Source organism: Epinephelus lanceolatus, chromosome 16, assembly GCF_041903045.1.
Source record: "Epinephelus lanceolatus isolate andai-2023 chromosome 16, ASM4190304v1, whole genome shotgun sequence".
NCBI classification, from domain to species: Eukaryota; Metazoa; Chordata; class Actinopteri; order Perciformes; family Serranidae; genus Epinephelus; species Epinephelus lanceolatus.
In genome coordinates this window covers 9,172,565-9,199,827 of record NC_135749.1, presented here as the reverse complement: position 1 = coordinate 9,199,827, position 27,263 = coordinate 9,172,565, and the positions used below count along the sequence as shown (strand labels likewise).

General features: G+C 41.0%; 3 protein-coding genes across 4 annotated transcripts; 1 reads left to right on the top strand and 2 right to left on the bottom strand.

The window, feature by feature from the left end:
• Positions 1 to 3,726: 3,726 nt before the first annotated feature.
• Positions 3,727 to 11,725, bottom strand: nudc (nudC nuclear distribution protein). Its single transcript, XM_033636410.2, has 9 exons — positions 11,524 to 11,725; positions 10,827 to 10,904; positions 10,500 to 10,712; positions 10,332 to 10,412; positions 10,123 to 10,236; positions 9,071 to 9,265; positions 8,895 to 8,978; positions 8,671 to 8,789; positions 3,727 to 4,045 (listed from the first exon to the last, which is right to left on the bottom strand). The coding sequence occupies exons 1-9, from the start codon at positions 11,596 to 11,598 to the stop codon at positions 3,994 to 3,996; spliced, it is 1,011 nt and encodes a 336-aa protein (XP_033492301.1). The 5' UTR covers positions 11,599 to 11,725; the 3' UTR covers positions 3,727 to 3,993.
• Positions 11,726 to 13,044: 1,319 nt separating this feature from the next.
• LOC117264075 (nuclear receptor subfamily 0 group B member 2-like) lies at positions 13,045 to 14,904 on the top strand. Its single transcript, XM_033637885.2, has 2 exons — positions 13,045 to 13,899; positions 14,028 to 14,904. The coding sequence occupies exons 1-2, from the start codon at positions 13,365 to 13,367 to the stop codon at positions 14,267 to 14,269; spliced, it is 777 nt and encodes a 258-aa protein (XP_033493776.1). The 5' UTR covers positions 13,045 to 13,364; the 3' UTR covers positions 14,270 to 14,904.
• Positions 14,905 to 16,270: 1,366 nt separating this feature from the next.
• Positions 16,271 to 26,035, bottom strand: kdf1b (keratinocyte differentiation factor 1b). 2 transcript variants are annotated; one of them, XM_033636558.2, is made up of 4 exons: positions 25,827 to 26,035; positions 22,028 to 22,977; positions 21,835 to 21,921; positions 16,271 to 19,644 (listed from the first exon to the last, which is right to left on the bottom strand). In XM_033636558.2, the coding sequence occupies exons 2-4, from the start codon at positions 22,956 to 22,958 to the stop codon at positions 19,550 to 19,552; spliced, it is 1,113 nt and encodes a 370-aa protein (XP_033492449.2). In that variant the 5' UTR covers positions 22,959 to 22,977; positions 25,827 to 26,035; the 3' UTR covers positions 16,271 to 19,549. The 2 variants fall into 2 exon arrangements, with proteins under 2 accessions (XP_033492449.2, XP_033492450.2); XM_033636559.2 differs by having other exon boundaries at positions 25,982 to 26,028.
• Positions 26,036 to 27,263: the final 1,228 nt, after the last annotated feature.

Here is a 27,263-nt window from a genome sequence, read left to right as displayed (position 1 = left end):
AGGAAGGCTCAAAAACAGCTTTTTTGGTGTTTTTATTTCCGGTGTGTAAAGGTGATGTCACAGACAGGCTGGAGAACCGGCATACTCACACGTTAAAAACCCCAAACTGACTGAAATCTATACATTTTCTTTACATCATCCATTTATTGTTTTTTTTTTTTATCAATTAAGGCAACGCATTAGCTCTCTGTCTCATTCTGTCCCTTCTCCTCTCCCTCTGGACTTTGCAAATCTCCTTTGACACATGATAACCACAGATGCAAATGACTGGCACAGTCAGTGAGAAATGGAGAAATGTCCTAAAAAACTACATTTGAAAATAACACCTCAACTCAAACACAACAACTGACGTGAAATCTGAGTCTTTTTGGGACCTGGCGTGTTCAGAGAAGGTTGGCAGAATTCTTGCAGGCTGCAGGTTAAAGAATTTAAAGTATCTACATTATTTAATGAATGGTCGGATTAGAAAGTCGTGTAATTTGTACTAAGTCTGCTGAATGCAGAAAATTTAAGACAAATTCAGTGTATTTGTAAACATATTTGGCCAATCCCAGGTTAAAAGGACACTTCACCTGCAAAATGACCATTTGTATGTCTATAACAAACTGCCTGTCACCTTAAAGTCGTGTTTTGTTTTTATTGCATGCCTCCACAGTGAAGGGAGAATCCAAAAAAGGAAAAAAATCTTCAAGAACTGAAGTAAACAGGGACAAACACTCACACAACTCATGCAGTATAATCCAAGTCTCATTTATCCAGTCATATGCTCAGTAGAGAACCACTGCTTTAACTATAAAGTCTGGTGTTCTCCTTTTTGGCTCTTGAATAAAATCAAACTTGAGTCCGTTCAGTTTACAGCCGTCACATCTGCCCTGTGATATTCTCTAATCACATTTCAAACACAGCTCTGTAATCAGCAGGTCAGCCTTTGCAATAACACTATTGTCCCGATTAGACAGATGTCTGAGGAGTGTTTTTGAACTACATGAGCAATTTCACACATTAGGAGGACTTGCTAGCCAGCATAAGCTAATGTATGTTTCCTCCGGTCACCACAGTGATGGTGACAGCCTCTCACCATCCTGACAGGCCAGTCCAGTTAGCTGTGGACAGTCACACAAGCGGGGAAGACTTGTAAGCAAACTGGTCCTCACTGAAGTAACATTTAGCAGAGGTGCATGATATCCAGTGTGGTCTGAGTGAGAAACCGTGTCTTTCACTCATTGGTAGCTGCGTGCTGATTATCCCCGGGGTTCAGACAGCGTGTCGATCACTGCGCTCACACACAGTGGTCCTTTCTGTCAGTTTGGATTAAAGATAATAGTAACATTCCTTACATTTTACTCCCAGTCAAAAGGTAAATTACACATTAAAGTCTGTATACAGGTGTTGAGGAGGACAACAACATGTGGAAAAAGTTGTGTACAGACTTTCATATCGTGGGAGCTGTGTGAAGTTTAATAAGTTGCCTCCAGTGATGTCACTTGAGTCAGTGTTGGTTGGGACTGACACTGAGGGCGCATTCACACCAGGATAGTCTGGGGGACTCGGTTCGATTGGGCGGGGAATGCCGATAAATTTCATACCTTCATTTGGTTCGGTTCACTTTCACACTGCACTTTTTAAAGTGGACCAAACCGCCTGGACAACGTCACGCAGTTACAACAGCTGCTCGTCTGGGGGCGGTATTGCCTGAAACGACCACTGACCACGAAGAAATAAAGCATGAGGAAGAAGAAAACCCGGCTCATTGAGTGGCCAGGACCAAAGACGGATATATTATAAAATATATTGCTGTCGCAGTTTTTTTTTTTTTTACCTTGGTGCGATACTGATCCACCAACCAATTAAATCCACGTGCTGTGATCCTCTCGCTAAACAATTTAAAAACTTCTTCTCCCTGTTCGCGCTGTTCCATTTGTTTTTTCTACCCAAAATGCACTGCACTCTTTGTCATTTCCTCTCTTTGGTTCACTGAATAGTCAGTTTGCATTTCCCACTGTAAGCGAACCGCACCAGGATTCACTTGCAAGTGAACCGACACCCCCAGTTTTCAAGAGGACCAAGGTTCGCTCATTTGGTCCACACCAGAGTTCAAATGAGCGCTCACACCACTCCAAACGAACCGAACTATCCGTGGAAGCGGACCAGGGTTCGTTTAAAGCAGACCAAATAGCGCCAGTGTGAATGCGTCGTAAGTTTCATTAACATCGAAAGTCAGAAGCCGTTGAAGCTTGGAATGACATCACACCCGAGGTGACCGCGTTCCAGTATATTAGTACAGCTTCCCACTACTGTTGGTGCACAGAGCAGCCATCTTGGTTACTGACGCCAGAGTTGGTGAGGTTCCTCCCACTGTCTGTCTGTCTGTCTGTCTGTCTACCTATCTATCTTCCCACTCGCATAACACAGCCAAATGTCCAACTGATCATGTGGAGTTGCATTGTGGGTAAGGTTGGTAGGCTGCTAGGTTGTTGTTGTGTAGTATTGACTTTTAACTTTAAAATTTAATTCAATTTCAAAGTTAATTTATAATCCTTAAATTTTTCTTTTATGAAATCAAACCCTGTTTTAGATACTAGCCTATTTACGGTCAGTATTTTTGTATTACCTAATGTGCTCACATTCAATAATTACCGCTCTATATTTTCATTGTTGCTTCACATGTTAGAGTAACTGCAAAATACTTGAGTCATACCCTGACACCAAGTATGTTTCCTTAAAGCTGTCGGCTCAAACCCACATTTGATGGGACGTTACACAATTTCTTTGATCAGCAGTGGGTGCAAACAAGAATAATCCCATGGTATTGACGTTCCACACATATTAACTTGTCATTGTGTCACTACAATCAGCACTTTGTTCCCTGCTCTAGTTTTCCCATCATTGTTGCCAAAATCAGTGGCTTCATCATTGTATAGAGACTATTGGAAAGTTTACTGGAGATAATGAATTCACACAAATAAAATGAGCGACAAACATCATATGATTCTGCAGAATCACGTCACTGGGAAAATGTAATTAAGTTTTTAGTTGGGAACCTTTTTTACTCCTGAATTAGCTCTCTTCAGCATTATTGTGTAATTATAGACTTAAATTTTTACAAACCAAAAGGAGAAAAGGCTACCCTGACTTTAACTTACTCACTTATTTAAAATATGGGATAAATATTCACTTCTTCAATTTCCTATCCACCAGATTTACAGGATTCATGTGGTTACTGATTGTACATTAACAGATATCAAACTTCTAACAGCACTCTTCTTTCTTTCAGGAAAACACTGCCCCCTTGTGGTCCAAATTAAAAAACTTTCCAATGTGTGCATGGTGCATCTCTACCTTTCCCATTGATTCATACACACACAATGTAAAACAGCAGCAAATATTTCTACAATATGTGACCATTTCAAAGGTTTGTGTGTAATAGATTATACATATAAACCTCTAACGTTTAGAAATCTGTGCCGGCTAAACAGACTTCCAGTATTATGCAATCCACCTGCATGGTGACAGCTCTGGGAAAACAGGTTCTCATTGTAGGCCAGTAGCCTTTGGATGTGCCCCAATCATAACACACGGCTGAGTTCAGTGACTCTGACGGTTGGTTAATCCACTTGTCTTGGGCTTGAACTCTTCAAGGTTGTGAACAAACAAACACAGGCGGTGAAAAGCTTAAACTTGAGCCGCTGATACTGACCTACCAAAATACACCCACTCGTTCATCACTGATTTTAAATCAATTTATTAAAAAAAAAAAAAAAAAATCCAGACAAACCTTTAAATATTGACGCAACATGCAAAGGGATGACGCAAACAACATTTCAGTCGTCAAGCTTGTCGTCATGACAACAAAACTTGACCCTATGCACTGGAAACATGTTAGTCAACAAAACCAGTTCCGGTATGAAGAGAAGAGATGAATGGGGAGTTGGTTGGTGCCTGACGTTAGCTCTGATATGATGCACATGGATCGTGATGTGGAATCAGTGAGTCTCAGCTGAATTTGGCTTTAGAGAAATCCATCTCTGGGTGCTGAGCCATGAACCTGCAGAGACAGAAGGTGTCGGAGTGAGAAACAAGACGCAGTCAGTCTTTTATTCATTCACATTTCCAACTGCTTTTAGATAGACATTTTTTAAATGACACATCACATGCTATAGCATTTCTCTCTCCCTGTGTCTCCATTTGTTTATTCATTTTTACGTCTCAGACACAACTCCATACTCTCTTCTCTGTAGTGCGGAATAGTTGATATTTTCCCACTGGGCACAGACAGGGAACATTTTCTTTCCTTTACACGTCCATCTGGCCAAGGAGTGAGTTTTTTAAATGCGTGAACATACCCCTCTGAGATCACACCATAGGGCAACACATTTGATTGGTAAGACCCGATGTGAACTTTGTTTCAATAAAAAAACCTCTGAGAGCAGCTATCTTGGCTACAGTCACCTCCACTGTATTGTTTTAGCCTTATAAAACTATACAGGATCGTTAGAGGCAGCTTTAATGAGCTTAAAGAGGAAGTGGAGGTCATCGCAGCAGCAGACATGTCTCCTCTTGTCTGCGCTGAAAGCAGTAGAGGAGGAAGAGGGGTCATTCACTGCCAACAATGATAAGAGAGCGTCCTTCACATGGGTCTCACAGCTCCGACTCTGGCCCACATCCACCTCTTATCTCAGTTAACTAGTGCTCTGTGTAATATTTGACATGATACGGCACATAATGGATGGACCACTGACCCAGTGGAGAGAGGCGGCTACTGTTTGAACCATCATGATGCAGTGTTGCCCATACAATGATTATTTGGAGGTGGCTCCCCCCAATATCAACATCTACTGCCACATACTGATGTTCTATATATGTATATTTTTTAACTATTTGAAATCTGATTGCAGATAAAATAACTGAATTGAAAAATGTTCTACTTTGGCTCTGATGCAGCCGCCTGTCTCTGTCTGCAGTCACCACTCTGATGGGTTCATCAGGGGTCACAGCCTAGCAGTGCCTCTGATGGCAAAGATGAATGCAAATTGGAGTGGCTGCGTTCAGTGGGTGGAGCCGTGTCTCAGATGCAAGGCAGCAGATATTACTGAAATTGCGCTAAACATATTTCTGCTGGTAATGTTCCACCATAGTAACAGTAGTTACTGAATGTAACTTCATTTGTAGGAGTATGAGAGCTGCAAGGAGAGGAAGAGCAAGTGAGACTGCATCTGGACGCTGTGAGATGTGACCAGATTACGTCACAGACCAAACAAAGGTCTAACAAGTTAGCTACGGTGAGCTTACGGCAAACTGGGACCACGGTGGACAACTTTACAGCTCATTTCGTCAGTCCAAAAATATGCGATTCTGAATGTAGATTTTGTTACCAGCTTCTTCTTCTGTTACGCATTTCACGCATTCAATTTCCAGGTCGAAGCCCAGGGGGACACTGTGGAGCATGCGCAGAGCGCCTCCGCCGGTTTGGATCCAATTGACTGTATACATGCAGGAGGTCTCCGGGGTTTTTCGGACCTAATTGTATTGCAGAGTTTTGCACAGCGGCGACCGGATCTTTGCTCTCAAACCACAAAAAAATGTGATGGCACAACCTTCAGTACATTATTCTATGCTTTCTTTTGATTTTCACATTGGCTAGTCATCCTGTTTAATTTGTCTTCTGATTAAATTGGAACCATTGAAACAAGTTGTAGGAAGCCTCTGCAAGTAATTGGTTGCTGGCAGACACTCTGTGCTGCAATGAAATGGTTAATCAGCAGTGCCGTGCACTGTAGAGCCGCTGCGCTGCTGGTTCTGCCGGCCTGAATAGAATATAATGCCTATAGCCTTACTGTTGTGTACAGCCTTATCCACCTTATTTTTCACGGAAACACGGAGGCAAAACAGAACGCAGCCAGCTTCCGTTTTTTTGTGCAACACTTCCGGTCCAACACTCTTACCACTGTGTAAATAGGAATCGCCTTGTTGTTTACCTTGCTGAGTTTAGCTATATATATGTATATATCACATTTTTCACATCACTATATCACCGTTTAGACTAATCTGATGTTTGTAAAGTCTATAAACACAATGACTGAACAAACATTAGTATTTTCTCTGTGTGTAATTAATAACATGGTTATCGTAGATTAGCTGGGCTAACCGTTAGCTGTTAGCCGTTAGCCGTGTCTGTAATAACTCACTAAACTCACAAAGTGGCCCGTGAAAAAAATATTTTCTCCAGCAGATGTCTTAGTTACAACATGATTGAGCTAACTGGAGTAGTTTCATGTTGTATCCGACAACGGGAGGCTTTTAACGGATGATGATCCTGATGTTAGCTTTGCTGCTAGTGTTAACGTTAGCTGTCCCTGTCAGCTGCAGCCACTGATGCTTTCTAGACATCGTGATTTCCCAAAACTGAATAAATACCACACATAGCAACACAAAGCTCAATCATGTTGTAACGGCTGGATGGTTGATGCGTACATGCTGATTCAGGTGCTATCAGAGCCGATCCGCGCATCACTATGGCTTAATGATCAACTCAGTCAATAAAAACAACCCGTCCAGTGTTAGGAGTGTATGTCGCTGACAGAAAGAAAGAAAGAAAGAAAAGGGGAAAAAAAGATAGAAAAGCAGTGTACACCTCACATATTTATTTCTCACAGTTGCGCACACGTTTGGCTGGCATGCAGAAGCACCGTCTGTGTGTCGAGGGTGCGAGCCGCAGCTTCAGCTGCTCAGGTAGAGAGGCTGTGTAGCCCGGTGTGTTTTTTCGCTGATTCGGTTCTGCAGGTTCTCTGCTGGTACACTGGAGACGGGATCAAGCAGTTTGTCTCACTCGGGATAGATTGTGCTTTTTTGGTTCATAGTTTATGACTGACGTGCGATTTATTCGTGTTTAGAGGGAATAAATTTCTGTTATAATGGAAACGTGGGCACAGTTATCTAACGTTATACAAAATACACAGACTAACTAACTAACTAACTAACTAACTGATTGACTAACATAAACAACTGAAAATTGAAAAAAAAATTAGCTTGCACCGTTAGCTCCGGTAAGGGAAAGCATGAGGGAAAGCGGCTGACCAGAAGTCACGCACAAAAAAACGGAAGTTGATCACTATTTACTTCCGTGTTTGAAAATAAGGTGGATAGACTGAGCTGAGTAGTGATGCGCGGGTCAACCCGTAACCCACGGGACCCGCAAATGGACCTGCGGGTCGGGCAGCAGTGATCGTCTGTTAAATCGGTCTGTAAATGATATTTTGACATTATTGGCTATTACTGTCATGGCATCCGAAGGTACTGATGCGTTGAGCAGGTGACAGTCCGCGGCCATTTTCAAAACACACTTGTGTCACGCACTCCAAAAGAAACTTGTTGAAACTTTGAACAATAATTTATTGTACAAAACGGGGGTAACAAACGTTTACAAAAACGGTTCCATAATTCATATTAAATTCAAAAGATAACGAAAAAACAGCAACAAGTTAGAGGGAATAGTGATAAAGTGGTAAAACTTGGCATTGATCCACAGCCTCAGACGGGAGCGCTTAAGCCTGCCGTGCACACAAGCTCAGTAGGCTAGAGGACCCATAGAAACGAATATTCGAATATCCGAATATTTGGGTACAGCCCTAAAAACTTCACCCCTCTGTCAGACAACTCTCACCTTTCAACCATGGAAACAAATTCAAAGAGTACTCCACCAATTTACCTCTGCAGCCCTACAACGTTTTTGGACAATCGACAGTTGAAAAAAAAAGAAACGATCACAACTGATGCAGCAGATTCAGAGAAATCATATTTTTTCTCTTATGCAGTCTTCTTTCTTGGCAAAACCTGGCACCTACAATACCCACAATGCAACTCAACCACTGACAGTTCAGTCGGAAATCCAGGTGCATTACGGCAGCAGCAGAATATTGAAGCCTCAAGCAGAGATGAGTGGTAGGTAAGAGGTTTGGTAAACTTTCTATCACCACACCGCCAGATAATTTTTCATTTTCAAACCATGCAACTTGCAGACACTACAATAAACAGAAAGGGTGAGGGTGGAACATCAACTACAAATTTTAAGCAAAGCAAAAAAAAAATAGCTACGAGTAATTTACACAGTTTATAGTTAAGAGGCTAAAACCTGCAAAGTAATACTGTTAAAGTGCTGTGGTGCACTTAAAAAGTATTACTCTGGGGTTTCTATCAGGTATTGTACTTGAGTTACCAAGTACCACCATAACAACAAGGATTTGAAAAGAGCTGGTTTCGGCACTGCTTGTGCTGTGAGACAGCAACACAAATGGTGTAGAGTGAAAGACTCCAACTCATTTCTGCTCAGATCAATGTGTCTCCTTGAACTGGGTCACGTCTGTGGATGGCAGAGACTGGTACAAACACCACACTATCTTTTATTACCTGCAGTTACAGCAGGCGAGCCTGGCCTTGAGCAGAAATACGCAACACAGAGAGCAAAACTAGAAAGGGAGCCTTCAAATTCACTTCTTATAAAATCTTTATACATCATAAAGCTTCTGTTAAACTGACCCTGAGTACAGTATGTGCTTTGGAGACAGTAAAAACACTAAAGGTGTCAGCTGACAGAATAAAAAGGTCTTCATGATAACAACTGAGCTCACGTCAACAGGTGGATTATTTGGCAGTGATGCAACACTGGAAACGTACTTTTTAAGAATGTCCTGTTTCTTCTGCTCTTCAGATGTCGGCAGGCCCATTGATTTCTGCCTTTGGTCGTACATCATCTTCTCTACCATACCACGTGTCTCCCCGTCCAGGTCCGACAGCTGCTCAGCAGCAGAAGAACACACAGTTAGGATGGGCAGGAAGTTGGTGCTGCAGATGTATGACAGGTAGAACAAATCTAAAGCCTTAAGCTTGACATCCTTTACCTTTGAATTCTCTGGACAGACTTTCTTGGTGTTAATTTCTGGGTCTGTGGTGACGATCCTGCTCCACCACTCCATTTTATTAATCTAAGAAATCAAAGAATACATTACAGCTCAACAACTCAGCAGTTCTTTCATTTGCTTTCCCACTGATGAAGAGACAGGAGGTCTGTTCTTACCTTTTCCAGGTGGACTGTAACAACTTTGCCATCGTCGATGAGCCAGGAGCTTTCTTCTACCTTCACCTCATTGTAAAGCGGGCCATCAATAACAGGAGGGTGTCCCTTCAGGCCCACCTTGATGGAGCGCCGCTGGAGGTCCACCACGACATCTCTACTCTTAATGCGGAACTTTACATCGAAAGGCACTACCAGCTGTAGGAAGATGTTTTAATGTATACTTAAATCCAGTTTTATTCACGGCTATCAAAACTACAATGACACAGAGTTCATGTCATGTGTAAAAATGTTTGATAGACACAAATACAAAGGAGCTGCAAGTTTAACAGAGACTGACTGAGGTGAATTCGGCCTGTAAAAGTTTAGGGGATGGACATGAGGGGGAATTTTAACAGTGACAGAAGCTTTTAGTCCCAGACTTTCTGCACGATAAGTAAAGTCCAAAGCACAAGTCAACTGATGTCACACCCTTAGCACACACTGAACATGACACACAGACAGGAGACGTAATTGAGATACAGCAGCCAGGATGTAGAGTGGATGAGAGAAAAGGTTGCTTTTCTCAATTGTGGATGCGTGTCAGCACTCTCCCCTGGAATTTACGTTATTTGGGTCCCACTGCCTGCCCTGACCTGAGCCTGATTGTGACCTTGCTTCCATGTATGTGGTGTCCACACAGACAACACTGCTGCTGCTGGCTCCTATCTTTCTACACTGAGTTTGCCTCATTTAAAAGCCTTGTGTTAACAAGTGAAAGGATTCTGTCCACAGAAACACTAGAGGGCTTTAATTTGAAACAGAAACAGGAGTGTTAAGTTAAAAACAAACATTTATTTTACAATATCATGATGTTGAGACTGTAATGGAAGGTTTAAAGTTGCTGAAATGATGCCAATCTGACAGGCGAGACTCTGAATCTCTAGATGAGCCGACACTGACCTAATGCAGGCTGTGTGAAATAAAAAGCAGGAGGTCCTGCGACACCGGACTGTGGTCCTGGCGTTAGAGGCTGGGGAGAAACTATACAGAAGTGTTAGGTCTTTGGCACTCACATCAACTTCAGACAGGGATTGTGTCCACTTGTAGTTTGGCAGGTCGGCTCCGTTTCCTGCATTGGGCTTCAGTTTATCTTTGTCCTTCTCATCCTCCTCTCCTTCTGAGTCAGACTGGGGATATAGAAATTAAGATGAGTGTCAGACACAGATTAGATTAGACTCTAGACTCAACATTTCACTCGAGAACTATCCAACTGTTCACTCACCCCCTTCTCTTTTTCTGCTTTGTCAGGCGCCTTTTCTGCATTTGCTGCTGCTTTCTCCTTTCTCTCCTCTTCTTTCTTTTTCTAAAACAGACAACACAAATAAATCAAGTAATATTCATAACAGAATGATTCAACATGTGACTGAGTATCAAGGCTCCCAGATTCCACCTTGTCAAGTTCAGACTGAAGTTTCTCTGCTTCTTCATCAGTCAGCTCCTGAATTCTGGGACCGTCGTCCATCTTCTTCTTCCTCTCTTTTTCTGCTGCTAGCTTGGCAGCTCGTTCGGCTTTTTCTTTCTTTTCCCGCTCCTGTTTCTTCAGCTTCTCGTTCTGAGACTTCAGCGCTAGCTGGCTGTGGTGGGCGAGAGCATCTTTGACTAGCTGAAAGAAAAAAGAGATTGACAGAAATGAGTCATAAATGAAAGTATACTTCTTTCAGAACATAGTATGGTACGCAAACCCAAATGTCCCAGAAGCTGCAGCAGCATTGCTCACCTTCTCTGCAGCACCAGGTTCACCACCAGTGAAGAAATCAGTTTTGCGGCGGAGGAAACTGAAAAATGTGTTTACTAACTGTTGAGAGAGAAAGAGGCCGTCACAAATTCCATCCAACAAATCAATTTGGACTTGGGCATTATTGGCACGACTGGACTATATCACAGTCCCTCTATATTTACCAGATTCATGGCTAGCTTGCAGAACATTAAATCCTCAATTTCTTCTGCCCATCCTCCGTAACTTCCTGTTATTAGCGTAACTGTCTCATCTGATTAAATATAAATATGGCAAACTACTGCATTGGATAATGCAGTAGTTTGCCATATTCTCATCTGTCTAAACCCTCTAATAATCCAAACTGTCTACTTTTATTAAAAAAGGTGGCAGAACAATTCCTAAAATAAACCCTATAAAATGAGGTTAGCAGGTACAAAAACGACATTTATTTAATATGTTGTACCCATGTAAACCAAATTCAACCGTGTAACCTACTGAATGGAGACGCAAGGTTATGGCCTGTATAGTTAAAGAGCCTATTGAACATTATATAATTACCTGTACAATAATTTATAACACCTCCTTTATCTTACTGCGAATGCTTGTAAGCGAGGTGCGCCTGCTAGCACACATGCTAGCTACATTAGCTTAATCATTAGCACGGTAGCTCAGACACGTTAGCGACACACTAACATACCTCTTGTATTCCTCCTTCGTGTTGCTGCGCCATCACAAGCAACATGCCGTCATACTTTTCCTCGTCGTCGCCCATTTTGATGGATTAATAAACGGCTGAGTAAAATGTTTGCTGAGCGAATGACAAGCAAAAAGTTCAGTTAGCCACAGTGTGAGGCCCGTAGTCACGCTGCTCACTTCCTGGAAACAAACCCCGCCCACGCTACAGTTGCCCAATCGGACGAAGAGATTTTAAATGACAGCTACAATATCCAATTAGCTGAGAGCTTTCGCTCGGGGACCAACTGAGGCGCCCAGGAAGAATTTTCTAGAGAGGAAACGAAACAAGTTTGATTTTACTGCAAATATCATCTTAAATTACTATATAATAATTTTAAAACTTAACAAAAACGTGTGCAATTCCCACAATACAATAAAAAATTATATTACCTAGGTACTTGGTGCTATGATTATTGTAATAAATATATTGTTTTTTCCTTATTAATCTAATTTTATTTCTCGCCAAATTTCACAATCACAAACGTAAATTTAGGAAATTAATTTATTTTAATTAATTCATTTTTGTATTTATGAAGAGATGGACCAATCCTTGTTGACAGTTTCTCCCTCACAAAATAAAAACGCTGTCAAAACAATAAATGCATGCAAGATCTTCAAAATTCTCAAATGACCCTTCTGTAACTCACGTCTTTATTTTAATTTTAATTTAATTTTATTGTCCTTTTTCTGTACTGGCACTGTTTTTTGTTTTCTCAGTTTTTCTGTTCAGATACATTTCAGCCCATACTGTATCTTAAAAGCTCAAAATAAGTTAACTTATAATTCAGAGTTGTATTTTTTTGGTTTAAGTCAATCAGTGTGCAACCAAAGAGACCAAACTATTCTATTTTAAACTTGAAATGATTAGCTCATTTATCAATTAGTCCACTGGCAGAAAATTAACCTGCAACAATTTTGATAATAGGTTAAAAAATTAATGTGTTTTTTCAATCAAAAAAAGTGAAACATATATGAGGATTTGCTGCTTTCTCTGTTTTATAATTCAATTATTATTATTTCAATTAATATCTTTGAGTTTTGAACTGTTGGTCAGATAAAACAAGACAACTGAAAATGTCACCTTGGGTTTTCAGAGCTCGTGATCAGCATTTTTCACTCCCTTATTTGACACACATCCATCATAATCCACATTAAATCTAAAGAAGTAGCTGAAGACATTATGAGTCACAGTATTATTAACAGTATGCTGTAAATTACAATTAGCTTTAGTGCTACTATAGATCAGTGATAAGAAACAAAGTGATAACCCCAGGTGCTACTGAATTAAATGACATAGAAAATCAAGGCATTTTAAAAAGAAGCAGCACAGTTGTAAACATAAAGACCTATAAAAAAAATCATTGTATCCTTTCATGATGCAGCTCCAAGGTGTAACTGGAGCACTGGTCAGGTGGCAGACTGTGCATTGACCTTGTCAGTCCTTGATAGACTGGTACTGGCTGAGTTAATGACTGAGGTAAACATGATAAATGTCATTCACCCCACCTGCTTTGTATTTCCCTTCCCTGTGCAGCTGCTGAGTTTAACTAGCCTTATCGCCTCCACGTGGAGGGAACCAAGAACAGTCTGCATGGGAAGTCCAGGGTCACTTTTTTTTCTTCTTAAATGCAGAGTCTTAAAAAGGCGGGTCAGTGCTAAGTTTGGTGCAAGCAGGTGACACCCTGGATGAATACAGCAGGGCCTGAGCTTGTGGAGTGAACTGGAGAGACACGTTTGTGCTTTCTGCAGCTCACAGGTCTGTTTTTTCTTTACAAAACCATTTTGTGGATACTTTTTTTCTTCATGATGTTTCCTCTGGAAGAAACATGCTCCGGTCACCGAGATCAGCATCCTCACACTATCCTTTATAACATCTTGAGCGGGAGAGAGAGTGGCTATCTCAACAACAAACTGAACCCTAGCACGGCAGCATACAGCTGCCCCTGTGAGCACAGGAGGACAGTTTGCCTGAAGGACCCAAAGGCCACCTGCCAAGTGGCCTCCAGTGTGCTGGTCAAAACCATCCGCTTTGTGAGGAGTTTACCATCCTTCAGTCAGCTTCCATCAGGAGATCAGTCATCACTGTTAAGACACTGCTGGGTTCCTTTATTTGTTCTGGGGCTTGCCCAAGACAAGATAGTGTTTGAAGTGACTGATGTGCCAAATTCAAGTATCCTTAGACAGATTCTGCTCGGACCAGGACTCACCGCAAAGGAGGCTGACCAACCAACTTTTGCTGGAGTCCACAAGTTGCAAGCGTGCCTGCATCAGCTTTGGAATCTGGACCTCAGTCCAAAGGAATATGCGTACCTGAAGGGCGCTTTGTTGTTTAACCCAGGTAAAAATCATTTTTATTCATTGTATTTCATTGGCTTATGGTTTTGTTGGATATGTGATAAAGTGATAAAGTATTTCTGATTCTGATTCTGATGAGCTTATAAAGAAACTTCTCTTTATCTGCTTCAGCTGTGCAGGGATTGAGCGCCTCGTTGTTCGTCGACAGCCTCCAACAGGAAGCTCAGACAGCTCTTCAAGAAGTCATCTACCTCTTGCACCCAGAGGACACTGCTCGCTTCAGCCTCGTCCTTCGAGCAGCCTCCACTGTTCAGACTGTCGGCCACAGCCTGGTCACAGAGCTCTTCTTCAAACCAGTCATTGGCAACACAAACATGTTACATTTATTAACAGAGATGTTGTTCATGCACTGAACATGCAAAGAGAAAGCATTACATGAGTGAGTGTTGTAAGTTTTATACACATTAAAACATTACATAAACCTTTAGATGTCCTCTTCAGCTTGGTGAAGTTCTGGTTTTGAGAACAGTGAGTGCATGACTTCTGTGAAAGCATCAACATCAGCACTTGTGGATAAATGATCTTATCACTCCCAAGTGTCCTAATGAAGGAGGAATATAAAAGCAGCATGGCCTGATCTTTGCATGACTCTTGAAATACATACACAGAATACAGCCAAGGTCGTAGCCATAGAGTCAACATCGGGGTGGACAAAATCTGACGGGAGTTCCCTTTTAATCTGACACATAAAATGCAAAGAAGACATTAACGTTTGTTGAATACACCTGTGAGCACCACTGTTAAAGGAACAAGTATGCAAGACCACTGGAATTCTTGTGCGCATAGTTGGTATGTCAATGTGTAGTTTATTAACTGAAGGTAACTTAGCTACAATAGCTAACATTAGTGACGGCAAATTGATTAGCAGCCACAAATTAACCTGTCTTTAGCAAAGATGGGTTGGGAAGGTTACTTTTGAAATGTGATACACTCTAAAAATGCTCTGTGAGGTTATTCGATAATGCCTAAAATAAAATAAGTTTTTCAGCATAAAAAATTACTTTTCTTTCATTAACAGGTTTTTAGTCAGTTGAAAACGTATTTTAAGAAGTCAAAATCAAAACATTTTTGACATTTTTAAGTAGAATGGAATTGAATTACTTTAAGTTAAGAGTTTGACCACTAAAAATTGCCATAAATTTTACATAAATATTAAGTTGATTCAACTTAATTAAGTTTTTCAAGGTCAAAACAAATCATGTTGGTTGAACTAAACCAACTGTCAGATTCTTAAAGACACATAAGATTTACTCTGTAATGCCAGACTTGGAACTAATAAAAAACTTATAACCTTAATTATTTTTTAAGTTGAACTAGTGGATTATTTTTAGAGTGTAGATTACAGATTAGTTACCCTGACAAAAATGTAATGTAGGTTATCTTACAGGTAAATTACGTCATCAAACGAATTTGATTTTCCTTCTAACAAAATTTAACTGGGCAATAAAGCTGAAAAATGTCCAGATATTAAAACATTTTATTTAACATATAAACTTTTTACTGAAAAGAATATATTTGAACGTAACCCCTGTGTAATCACCAACATTTTGATGAGTAACTGTAATTTAATTATATATTTTTCTCAGTATATAAAAACGTATATATATTTGTATACACAAAATATGTGTCAACAACAGCAACGGTGCTGGACTAAATATAGAATGATAAATGTAACAGGCTGCTTATTAACTTAGATGGATAGATGAAGCTTGAATCTCGTTTGACAGATACCTTTGGAGTTTTAATTTAAATTATAAAATATATACTGTTTTTTTTTTTTTAATTTTATTTGTTTATTTTTAAAAAATGGGACAGAACATATTAATGAACATTATCAATGTAAATATGTAAGAGATTGTAGCCAAGCGGCTAATTTCCATCCCTTGTCCCATTGGCAGGTAGGTGTTCAGGGAGAGAAAGAGAAGAGAAAGGGAAGGACATCAAAGCAAGTAGAAGTATAACAGAGGAGAATAAGGCATGGCATAACAACAACAAGACATGATAATGACAGAGCTGACAGTGTAGCTGAGCTGGGGACAACATTATATAGTTAGTGAAATTCTATTGCACCAATGCCTGTACAGTTATAAAGTGCATGTGCTGAAAATTCATATTAGGAAGTCCATAAAAAATCCACAAAAATTCATATCAGAAGGTCCATAAAGTGGGTGTTTGGTGTTAAAGGGTTTTTGCACAGGGATTATTTCTGACATCATAGTGACGGCCTGTGGAAAGAAACTGGGGTCTGCAGTGATGCCTGTTTCCTGACTCTGGAGGTGGAGGTGATAAAAAAAAGATGCATACTCTGACTCCCTCGTGTGGCCAAACGTTGCAAACAAGAAACAGACACTTCCTTTTTGTTTCACTTCATTTATTTATTGCTTTTACAGTGAGACATCAACTTAAAGATGCGTTACGGTCAAGATAAGAACCTGCCAACATATTGCAGAGTACCACACCATGGTGAGAGGCCCAAGCATTACGCTTTGGAATTTAGGAAACCTTCAGAGAAAATCTAATGTGCAAATGAAAACAATAGCTTCAGCATTCAATTAAACCAGTTTAGTGAAATAAGTAGTATAATAGGAAAGGTACAGTTTTAATGACACTGATACGTTAATCACTTTATAGTCTAGATGCACTTTCTGCCTTTTGATTAAAAACCACAGCAGCCAGTTTCACACCATTTTATCAGAACCACCTGATGCTCCTTACACACTACTGCGTCATTTACCTACTTAGAATTAAAATAAGGCACAACAGGACAGATCCTGGGTGACAAGATTGTACTCTGGGCAATTAAACCATATTAAACCAGCTGATCAAATTCCCATCAGCACCCAGGAGCAAACACAGCCTGCATGTTGGGGTTAGAAAACAGACATTTACTTCATTCGTACGCTTTGGATAATGACACGAATAAATTAATAGTTATAGTGCATGATATAACCCGAAGACTAGCTTCACACCAGCTCTCATAACGTCTCGCAATCTGAGATGTGAGTAGCAGACAGAACGGCCACAAACAGCAACTATCAAACACCAAAGCTTTCTGCTTCATATCAGCTTCATGTTATTACACTAACAATTATCTGCTTCAAAGAAAAAGTGAGATTACACTCCACACTGTATGAACATCACAAACGTCACAACAGAAAAAAACAACAACAAAATTTTGACACGCAAGAAAAATCTTAACTCAAGGTCCACTTATGTTTACTGTAGCCTCCTGCTCACCTTTCTCAGGGGACAAAAACAGATTTACTTTCTTTCTTTCCATAAGAACCCAACTTTCATATCTGTGTGTTAAATATGAAGCTACTGCCACCAGCTGATTAGCTTATCTTAGCTTAGCTTAGCTTAGCTTAGCATAAAGACTGGAAACAGCTAGCATGACCCTGTCTACAGGTAACAACATACTCCCATCAAGACCTTCAAAGCTCATGTATTAACATATTATATAGAATTTATAATAAGCAAGGGTGGGACCAAGTCATTGTTTTGTAAGTCTCAAGTCATATTACTCAAGTCCCAAGTCAGGACAGACAAGTCCAGAATCAAGTCTGTGCGGAGTTTGCATGTTCTCCCCGTGTCAGCGTGGGTTTTTCTCCAGGTACTCCGGCTTCCTCCTACTGTCCAAAGACATGCAGGTTAATTGGTGACTCTATAGCCCTTTTAAACAGGAATTGTGCAAATTTGCAGGAAAGCCCAATCAGTCTTCTTTCAGCATTGGCAGTATAAAAACAAAATCAGGGCGTGCAGCAAAATGCCGCCTGCCTACTTTTGTTCATACATAATGTGCCTTTTTCGGGGCAATGGGGGGCGTGAGCAAGTAACAAAACGTGTCGCTCAGCTTGTGACGTAAACAGTGACATGGTAGGGAAGCCATGGCTGGTCAGTCCTTCGGCGATTCTCTTGTAAGTCGGCCCGTTCTTCGTCCCTGTCATCTGACGGTTAATGGCCTCTTCGTTTGCGAGGACAAGGAGGGCGCGCAATTCCTTGTCTCCCCAGTTGCTCATCTTTACAGTGTCTGTCAGGTTTGTGTTTCCCTCTTGCTACTAGCTGCTCGCTAATTCCTGCTATCAGCTGTTTCCTGTTAATCCACCGCCAGTGGCTCACATGTGTGGCGTCATCAACAGCTCCTCCCACAAATCATCAACAGCCCCTCCCGTTGTGGAAGGCTGCTTCAGTCTTTTTAAATTAACAGGGTTCCGCCAATATGTGTACCCTACGAGGTGGAAAATTGGGCACCTCGGATCAACTCGCCAATCCCGCTCTGTGTGTCTAAACACTCGCAGCTTGCTGGCAAAACGGCCCAACATTCGCAGAAAATCTGGAAGTGTAAAAGGGGCGTTTGTGTCAGCCCTGTGATAGTCTGGTGACCTGTCCAGGGTGTACCCCGCCTCTCGCTCAGTGTCAGCTGGGATAGGCTCCAGCCCCCCACGACCCCTAACTGGATAAACTGTTACAGAAAATGAATTAATTATTTGTTTAAACAAGTTGCATCTCAACTCTCTAGATGATGTCATATTGGTTTAAACAATTGATGACTTTGAGTATTTTTAAGTCAGAAGGCTCAACACCAAGTCAAGTCACGAGTCGAGTCTAAAGTAATGAAATTTGTGACTCAAGTCTTGCTCGAGTCCAAGTTATGTGACTTGAGTCCACACCTCTGCTGATAGAAACCAAACTGTAAAACTGACAAATTGTGGCCGAAAGACAGTCCAGTGAATAACTCTCTGAAAAACCCACAGCTTGTAGTTTTTACCCTTTGGTTTCTGAGTCGAATAAACAAACAAAACATAACGTGTTGAGCTTCGCATAGCAACAGGAACAGGCTAGCTGTTTCCTCGTGTTTCCAGTCTTTATGCTGAGCTGCAGTGTTTAACTCTCCGCAAATAAGCGAATATTCCAAAATGTCAAACTGTTCTTTGGACAGACTTCATTCTTATTTCTAGTATACTACCAGGCACACGTACAAACTCAGGATTTTCTTCTAGCCAAATATAGTTACTTCATCCTTTCACACTGATGCCACTATGCCTCTTACATAAATGAGACATTTCTGATCATTCATCAAGAATCACTGACTGTCAATATGATACATAGCGTTCTATACAGTTTTAAATCACACAAATCAGTTTAAAATCAAATCTATGACAATGACATTATGAAATGTGCCAAAAAAACCTAACTAACCTAATCCACACATCCTTTGCATAAAAACAGCAGAATCACCTGACCAGCCAAAAATAAATCAGGTTTCATGAACACAACTCAGTTCTCCTTCAAGGACGAGGGGACGGTTAATCGAGATACAATAAGAGCCATAAAGAGCTGCTGTTGATATCTGCCTGCAGGGTAAGCTCTCCACCAAGCCATCCTTCCAATACACACACAATATTCATCAAGCATAAATATCTACACACAGAGCCCTGAGTTCACTGAAGTCCTTCAGACAATGTGAATTTTCACATTTTCTTTTTCCACGGCAAAGCCATGGTCTCTACAAAGAGCTTGGCTCAGCCAGAGACTCCTGTGCAAGTAGTGTCGCCTTTCACCGTCCCATATGTGACCTTGTGGACACAGCATGACAAATAATTCAAGCATAGATCACCAGCGTGGAGCAGGATTCATGTTCTCACAGAGGTGCGAATCAGTGGGACACCTGAAGAATTAGTCTCTGAGTGAGAGGGCAAGTAGGCTGTCTGAGAACTGGAAGTGTGACCTTTAAAAAAGACAAGGAAAAACAAGGTCATTCCTCAGCGTTGATCTGGAGAGGGAACTAAGCATTAATTCTGCTCACCCTATTTACAGTGCCAGAGAACCAGAAATCATTAAGCACTCATGTCTAGGATATTCTAATTTCAAGAGGTAAAAATACGTTGGAAAGATTATGAAAATCAGGAGATCATTTTCAGACTTGGGCCAAACATGTACGCTGCTAGCACTCCCCTCTTGCAACTTCACTCCCATACAGTTGTCATGAACGGGTAAATTAGCTACAGAGACCAAAACTGTTTTTTGGACCAGGCTGTACACATGTTAATTTCTGCTAAAAAGTTGGGCATTTTAACACGGGGGTGTGTGGTGACTGACTGACTGTTTGAGGCGGCCTCAAGTGCAGTTTTTGGTAAATATTCATGTAAGTTAATGTTAGCTAGCTAATGATGGAGGAGGTAAAACAAAACATTTCATCACCTAATGTTACCTGAAGTTTGGTGTACCTGCTCGGGACATTCTGGCCTCTCCAGCTAGCAGCAGCAGCAGTAGACGCAGCAAATGGGACTTAAGCAATACTGGGAATACCTTCCTCCACAATAACTCCAAATAAACCATGATGGTTTAGTTAACAGCGTTTACAGTTCAAGAAGAGTCTGTGGAGATGAAGACTTGACACACGGCAATAGGGCTGCAACGAATAATCAATGACTAATTGACTATTAAAATAATCTATGACTATTTTAGTAGACGATTAATCGGTTTGAGTCATTTTTCATAAAAAAGTACTATACTTTTTTACATTCAAATATTGGCAGCTTTACACACTCTCCCATGACGGCGAACTAAAACCCTTTGGCGTGAGTACGAAACAAGACATTAGATGACATAATTTTTGGGTTTGGGAGAGACAGACCGACATTTAACAACATTTTAACACATTATTCGATAAAATGATTAGTCGACTTATCGAAGAAATAATCGACAGATTAGTCGACAATGAAAATAATCGTTAGTTGCAGCCCTACACAGCAATAGTAAGACTCAATATCTAAGGTGGTATTAGATATATACCTACCTATATTAGGTAATATAGATATTTAAGGCATACAGGCAAGCTGAACATTGTAATAACAACATTGTGACAGGGACAAACTCAGTGCTTCAATTACAACACATTAACTGCATCAGGCTTGGGTATGGTTCGAACATAAGAAGTAGAACGTGTGTCAGACTTGGTCCAGGCCCGGTTACTACTCTCTCGGGCTCGGGTTCTGACACAAATATGCAGACCAAGCCACCATCTAGTGCACACATGACTAAAGGATAAAAAAGTGGCCAAAAAAAACCAACTGATTCCTGAGGAAACAAAAACCATACAAGGTTACTCTGATGCTTGACGGGCAATCAAAAACCAGGTATGCAAATGTTTGACAGGGAAGAAGAACAGGGGATGTCCAGCAAAGATTTCAGTCATACCTGAAACATGACAAAGCCAATCCTTCTCTCATGTTCCCTATAGTCACTATAGCGAGAGAGATTTCTGTATTCTGTGTCTAAAACCTCTGACAGCTTGGGCCAGTTTAATTTGATGTATGTGCAGAGAGTAAGACTTTTATTTCTTTTCTGGTTTGACAGAAAAAGTTTGAGGACCACTGACTCAGACCTTTGTTTGGGGTCATGGAGTTTTAAAAGAATTTTATGTGATATACTGAATAAATTAAATATGAAAATAAAAAAAAAACAAATCTAGACATCAGGGTGCATTTGGGAGACTCAGTACTTTATTATTGGTTTTAAAATTCAGGCTACAGCCCTGCATATAGAGACATGCTATCTAACACGTTTATTATACTGCGACATCGGACAAATATTTTTGATATATCTTTGTCTCACCAGAAATAAATGGATGTTAAAAACTGAAACAGAATTTATCAGGAAGTCAAACTCTGGTACACAATGCTCGGTCAGCACTATGTGGGCAGCCACTGTTGGCACACACATGCATGTCAGACTTCCCCTGCTGTAACAGCAAAGGTTATGGAAAACAAAACTTTGTTCAAGGTCACTGACAAAATTACTGGAAATAAAATAAGTGTATGACCCACTATTCAATCTACCATTGCACATGCCATTTTCATTAAAAACAAGAGTATGAAGTACATGAGTGTACCAGTAATAAAGACAGATTTCTTACCTCCATTGGTCCTCCACATCTCTCTGGCACACTTGTCAGAGGAGGTCAGTTCTGATATTTGGATGTTTGGATTTGATTTGTAGTCATCTTTAGGAAACAAAAGAGAGTGATGGTTACTTGTTGGCTGAAAAGCAATTCTGGGATCAAAGGCAATGCTGAAATATTTGGAGTTAAGATGAGAAAAACAACTTACTGTTGTTGCTAAATGAAAAGGTATCGCTATCCCTCATTGTCTCATTCCCGCTGTCCGACAGCGTCCTGTCCATCCTGGAGACGTGCGGCCTCTTCTTTGTACTCTTCCGAGTGCTGATGCGGATGATGCCTCGCACCAGCCGACACTCTGCCTCCTGCTCGTCCATTTTGTGCTCCTCTGCCAGTGAGTTGATGAGCTGGTTGATGGCCTTGCTCTTCTTCAGAAACACAGAGTCTGAGGTGCACCTGACCAACTCTTCAATCTGATATTCAGAGTAGAGCTCCAGCAGCTTCTTAGTGATCAGAGAGTCCACGTCCTCCTCGCCATCCTCCCAGTCATCAAACCCCATAGACTCATGCAGGGATGGATGGCTGGGCTGTGTTCGAGACACAGATGGGGGCACATATGGTGTAGATTTGGGTTCAGCAACTAAACACTCTCTTGGACTGTCAACTATGACTCCAGCAATGCGGACATCCCCGAGCCAGTCTGTGCCGTCCTCTTCTTTGTTGTCTCCTGGGGTCACAGATTGGAGGCTCACCTTCTCTGGTTCGTCTGGGGAGCTCTCGTTTGGCGCCAGGCATGGGGCAAGGATGGAACGCTGGCAGACCCTATACAGGCCACAGGTGAGCACGCTGCACACAAAGGTCCTACAGCTGCTTGGAGGAGCACAGGGATTGCAGGTTTGTGTCGTTGAGGGAGGGTCAGCTGAGCCAGGAATGAAGCCAATGGTCTCAGACTCCTTTCCATTAGCATCTTTCAGGTTAGCTTTGTGGACTGGTTTTGGCTCTGGGGTCGGGAGCCTGTCTTCCACTGGGTCCACACAGCGCTCCTCATATGACGACCTCTGGCTGCTGCTCTGGCTGGGTGCATGCCTGTTGCTGCCATGCCCTGAGCTGCGTCTCAGACTGCCAGTGCCGCCGGCGGACATGACTTCCTGCCTCCAAGGTCTGAACAAGCATGAAGGAAAATACAGTTAAATGAGGTATAACTGAACGGTAAGATGGTGTTACAGTGGCATCATTAAAAACCAGTTATCAAATCTAAAATAACTTAAATCCACCTGAGGGCATTTTTCTCCAAAACAAATGTGAAACTACTATCCCCAGGTGGCAGGTAAAGTAGCCCAACTGGTTCTCTGGAGACGCACAATTAACTATTCACTGTATGATGCCATGGGGGATTTCTAAAACTGAACCTGTATGTTTCATATTCCCAAACTCAAACTGATCCTCCCGTTTGATGACCTGAAGACAGTCACGAATACCCGGATTTCCTCTCGTGTGGATTACTGTAATGCTCTGTACAAAGGCAAAGGCGGAAGGGCGATTGTGCATTAGCAGCAGCCTCCCCAAAGCTTTGGAACAGGTGACCCTTTTCAATAAAGTGCTCCCGCTCTGTGGACACGTTTAAATCTAAGCTGACGACCAACATGTTTTCTAAGGCCTTTGATTGTCCTTAAGGTTTCTGTTTTATCCTTTTCACTCATTTGTTTGTGCATGTTCTGGAGGTTTGTTATGTTGTTTCTCTTATGTTTTGCATATATATTCAGTTATGTTTTTACCAGGTATAAATCCAAAGCATAAAAAGCTTTAAAGGGGAAGTTCCGTTTTTTACAACCTGGACCTTATTTCTGGCATTAAATATGGTTGTTTACTCACCCAGATAAGTTTGGTGTCATCTGGAGTCCTTCGGAAGATATTTAGATCCGTGAGAGCCGCGTACATCCATATAGTGGGAATGATCGGGGCACCGACAATGAGGCTCTAAAGAACACATTATCTGCCGCGAAACTCGTTCATTTCACCAATATGTTTTTATGAATCGCTAGAGTTGCTTGTCATCATCATCCGGGTCATTTATACTGACCTACTAACGTCTGACCTGGATGTGGTCATCCACGTGGGCCGCGCGCGCCGCCGCACACCCACAGCACGGCTCTGTTTACAGCTGGAATTTGCTACTGTTAGTTTTTTGAAACATGGCTGAATATTTGTCAGATTTTGAGGTTGTGGATGACGACTTTGAATATGATGGACGTCCTTACCATTTTGAGCCAGAGTATACGGATGAGGAGCTCTTTGAAAGGAGGATGCGGAGGCAGAGAGAGGAACAGCTGGCCAGAGAACAACAAACCGCTGCACGTCCGAGAATAGATGCTAACTGGTGGCGTTCTTGTGGACAATGTTCCACTAAGCCAACAGAGGAGGAATGCCTTTGTTACTCCGAGTGGGATTTGAGGCCAGGAGATACACGTCTGGATGTCTCCAGAAATTACTGTTCCACAACTACAGAGAATTTCACTTCTATGATCAACCGTGCTGTTGTAGAGACTTTTTTTCGTGTCCTGAAAGTAAACTGGAAGACCCAGCCAAAGCCTGCAGGACCGAACGGGCAACTTTCGATTGAGTAAGTAGCCTACACACACACATAAATTGTTTATTTTCCTTGAATTTGTTTGCTTGATAAGTAAATAACTATGAGAATTTACATTTCTTTAGTTTCTTCTCATCACTTGTGTAGAACGGCCCGCACACTGCACAAAAAGCAGAGGCACTTCTTATGCAAAACGTCAATTTATTATTACATAGTGATCAGTGACAAAAAGTGAGAAACAGAAAGGTGAACATTTCGGTGGTAAAGAGGATTGTCTTTACGAATTGCCTGCCTCTGATGACATCATCCAGGTCAGACATTAGTAGGTCAGTATAAATGACCCGGATGATGATGACGATAAGCAACTCTAGCGATTCATAAAAACATATTGGTGAAATGAACGAGTTTCGCAGCAGATGATGTGTTATTCAGAGCCTCATTATCGGTGCCCCGATCATTCCCACTATATGGATGTACGCGGCTCTCGCGGATCTAAATATCTTCCGAAGGGCTCCAAATGACACCAAACTAATCTGGGTGAGTAAACAACCGTATTTAATGCCAGAAATAAGGTCCAGGTTGTAAAAAACGGAACTTCCCCTTTAAGTGGCCATATTCTCAAATAGTTCCTGGTGTGACAGGACGGCGTGTGATGAGGAATGAGGAATGCTTACAGTAATCATATCATGCTGTTATTATTACATGTATTTCCTCTCCACTGCTGTTACCATATTATGTTAGTTGACTTGTTTTACTGTAATTTGAATTGATTTGAATTGATTCATTACAACTATTAAATGAGGACAAAAATATTACACTGAAATGTTATATATATTATAAAAACAGCAAACTGCTGCATTCAAACTCCTGTGTTTACACTGTGAATCTGAATCAAGGCACACCAAATTCAATTTAAAAATCTTGGCATTTAATGTCACCCTTGATTGCTTGACTATATTACAGCAGCCCTGCATATTTTGTTTTTCTTTTTTGATACAGGCTGATCATGCACCTGTTTGAAGGTCGCACGCATGCCGTATTGGAGACAAATCTCATATGACTCTTAAGTTAACTTCAGTTATGTTTTTACCAGGTACAAATATTAATCCAGACCATAAAAATCTTAAAATGGCCACATTCTCAAATAGAGTCTGGCGTATGTGTTGAGACGGATGTTTACAGTAATCATGCAGTTATTAGCCACAGCTAATGAACAAACAACTGAACTGAAAGCAATATTTTACAGTTTTTTCCCCACATGTATTTCATCTACAATTAATTATTCTTAACTTCAATGTCAGGCTGCCGTTTGACACACATGAAGCCACAAGCTCTGTCGTGTATAAAAAAATATTTTCACTTTCATGGCGACTTGTCATCGCGGCTCTTTCCTCCATTAGAGGACTTAGTAAACATTACTCACAGTGTACACGGTGCGTCCGCCAACCTACTTCCGAATTAATGTTGTTTTCGTCCCCTTACATCAAACATGACAGTTTTTAATCCATTTTCAACGTCCCATATATTATCTCCGCTCGAAAATGTCAGTTTCAGTAAAGTTTTCGACTAAACCCGTACCTGAGCGTCAAGGTGGAGGAAAAGCTCCAGGTAGCTACAACGGGAGGCTGGACTTCCGGTTAATGCTTACAAAATAAAAAGCGAGTTAAATGTTACTCCGATTTTACCGTGTAATTGTGTATTTTACGTATTTACAACGGTGAAATTAAATCGCAAAGGCATGTAAATCATGTAGCAATCAACCAAGGGGGTCACCATCATATAAAACATTTACACGGTGAGATAAATCTCCTGCACCTAAAACCAACGGTTAACATTTACAGACCTTTATTTTGGCATTATTTCCGGTGCAATGCCGAGTTCTGTCTGCATGAAGAAGAGCAAACAATGCAATGATTTCTAAGGCAAAGTACTGTTTAAAAACTACATAACCATGATACTAACTTATGTATTTAATGTCCAGAGTGTAGGATTATTTAGTTTAGTTTAGTTTTTGTAAATAGAGCCTACAATAAACAATATTTTTTGGTATAGCGCTTGTCTAAACAAGGTTAGAAAGTGCTGCACAAAGAGCATGAAATTAAGACGACACTAATATTACAATATATTAAAAAAAAAGTTAAGCGCTGAGAAAAGAAGTGTGTACGAGGCAAAAATAGAACAAAAGGAAATAAAACACAAAAGTTGCAAATCAAAAGTACAAATCAGGCATTAAAAGGGAAATCTTCCCTATAAAAATGTTTAAGGCAATGATTTAAAAATGGGTAATGTGCTAGCCAGCCTAATCTACTCAGGCAGAGAATTCCAGAGTCTCAGGCCTTGATGGCAAAAGCCTGGTCACCTTTAGTGACTAGTGAGGGTAGGCTTGAGGATCTCAGGTCACGACTTGGAGCACTGGACGTCAGAAACTCAGCTACATAACTGGGGCTAAACCATGTTGAGCTTTAAGATATTAAAATAATCTTGGAATCAATTCTGAAGTTAAGTGGCAGCCAGTGGAGCGAGGATAGAATTGGGGTGATATGTGACCTTCGATTTGTCCCAGTTAAAATTGGAGCTGCAGCATTCTGTACTAGTTGAAGCCGAGCTACTGAAGATTTACTGATAACAGTAGTCGAGGCACGAGAATACAAAAGCATTAATAACCTTTTCTAGGTCAGTGTGTATAGAAAAGACAGAAAGAAAATATTAAAAAGTTTAAACATATTACAGGAGAGGTTAGAAGCCAAAAATGGCTTATGGAGATACCTCCCCTATTAAATAACAATAATTGCATCCATCCATCCTCTCTCCAGCAACACTTTCCAGCTCCTCCTGGGGCACCCCAAGGTGTTCCCAGGCC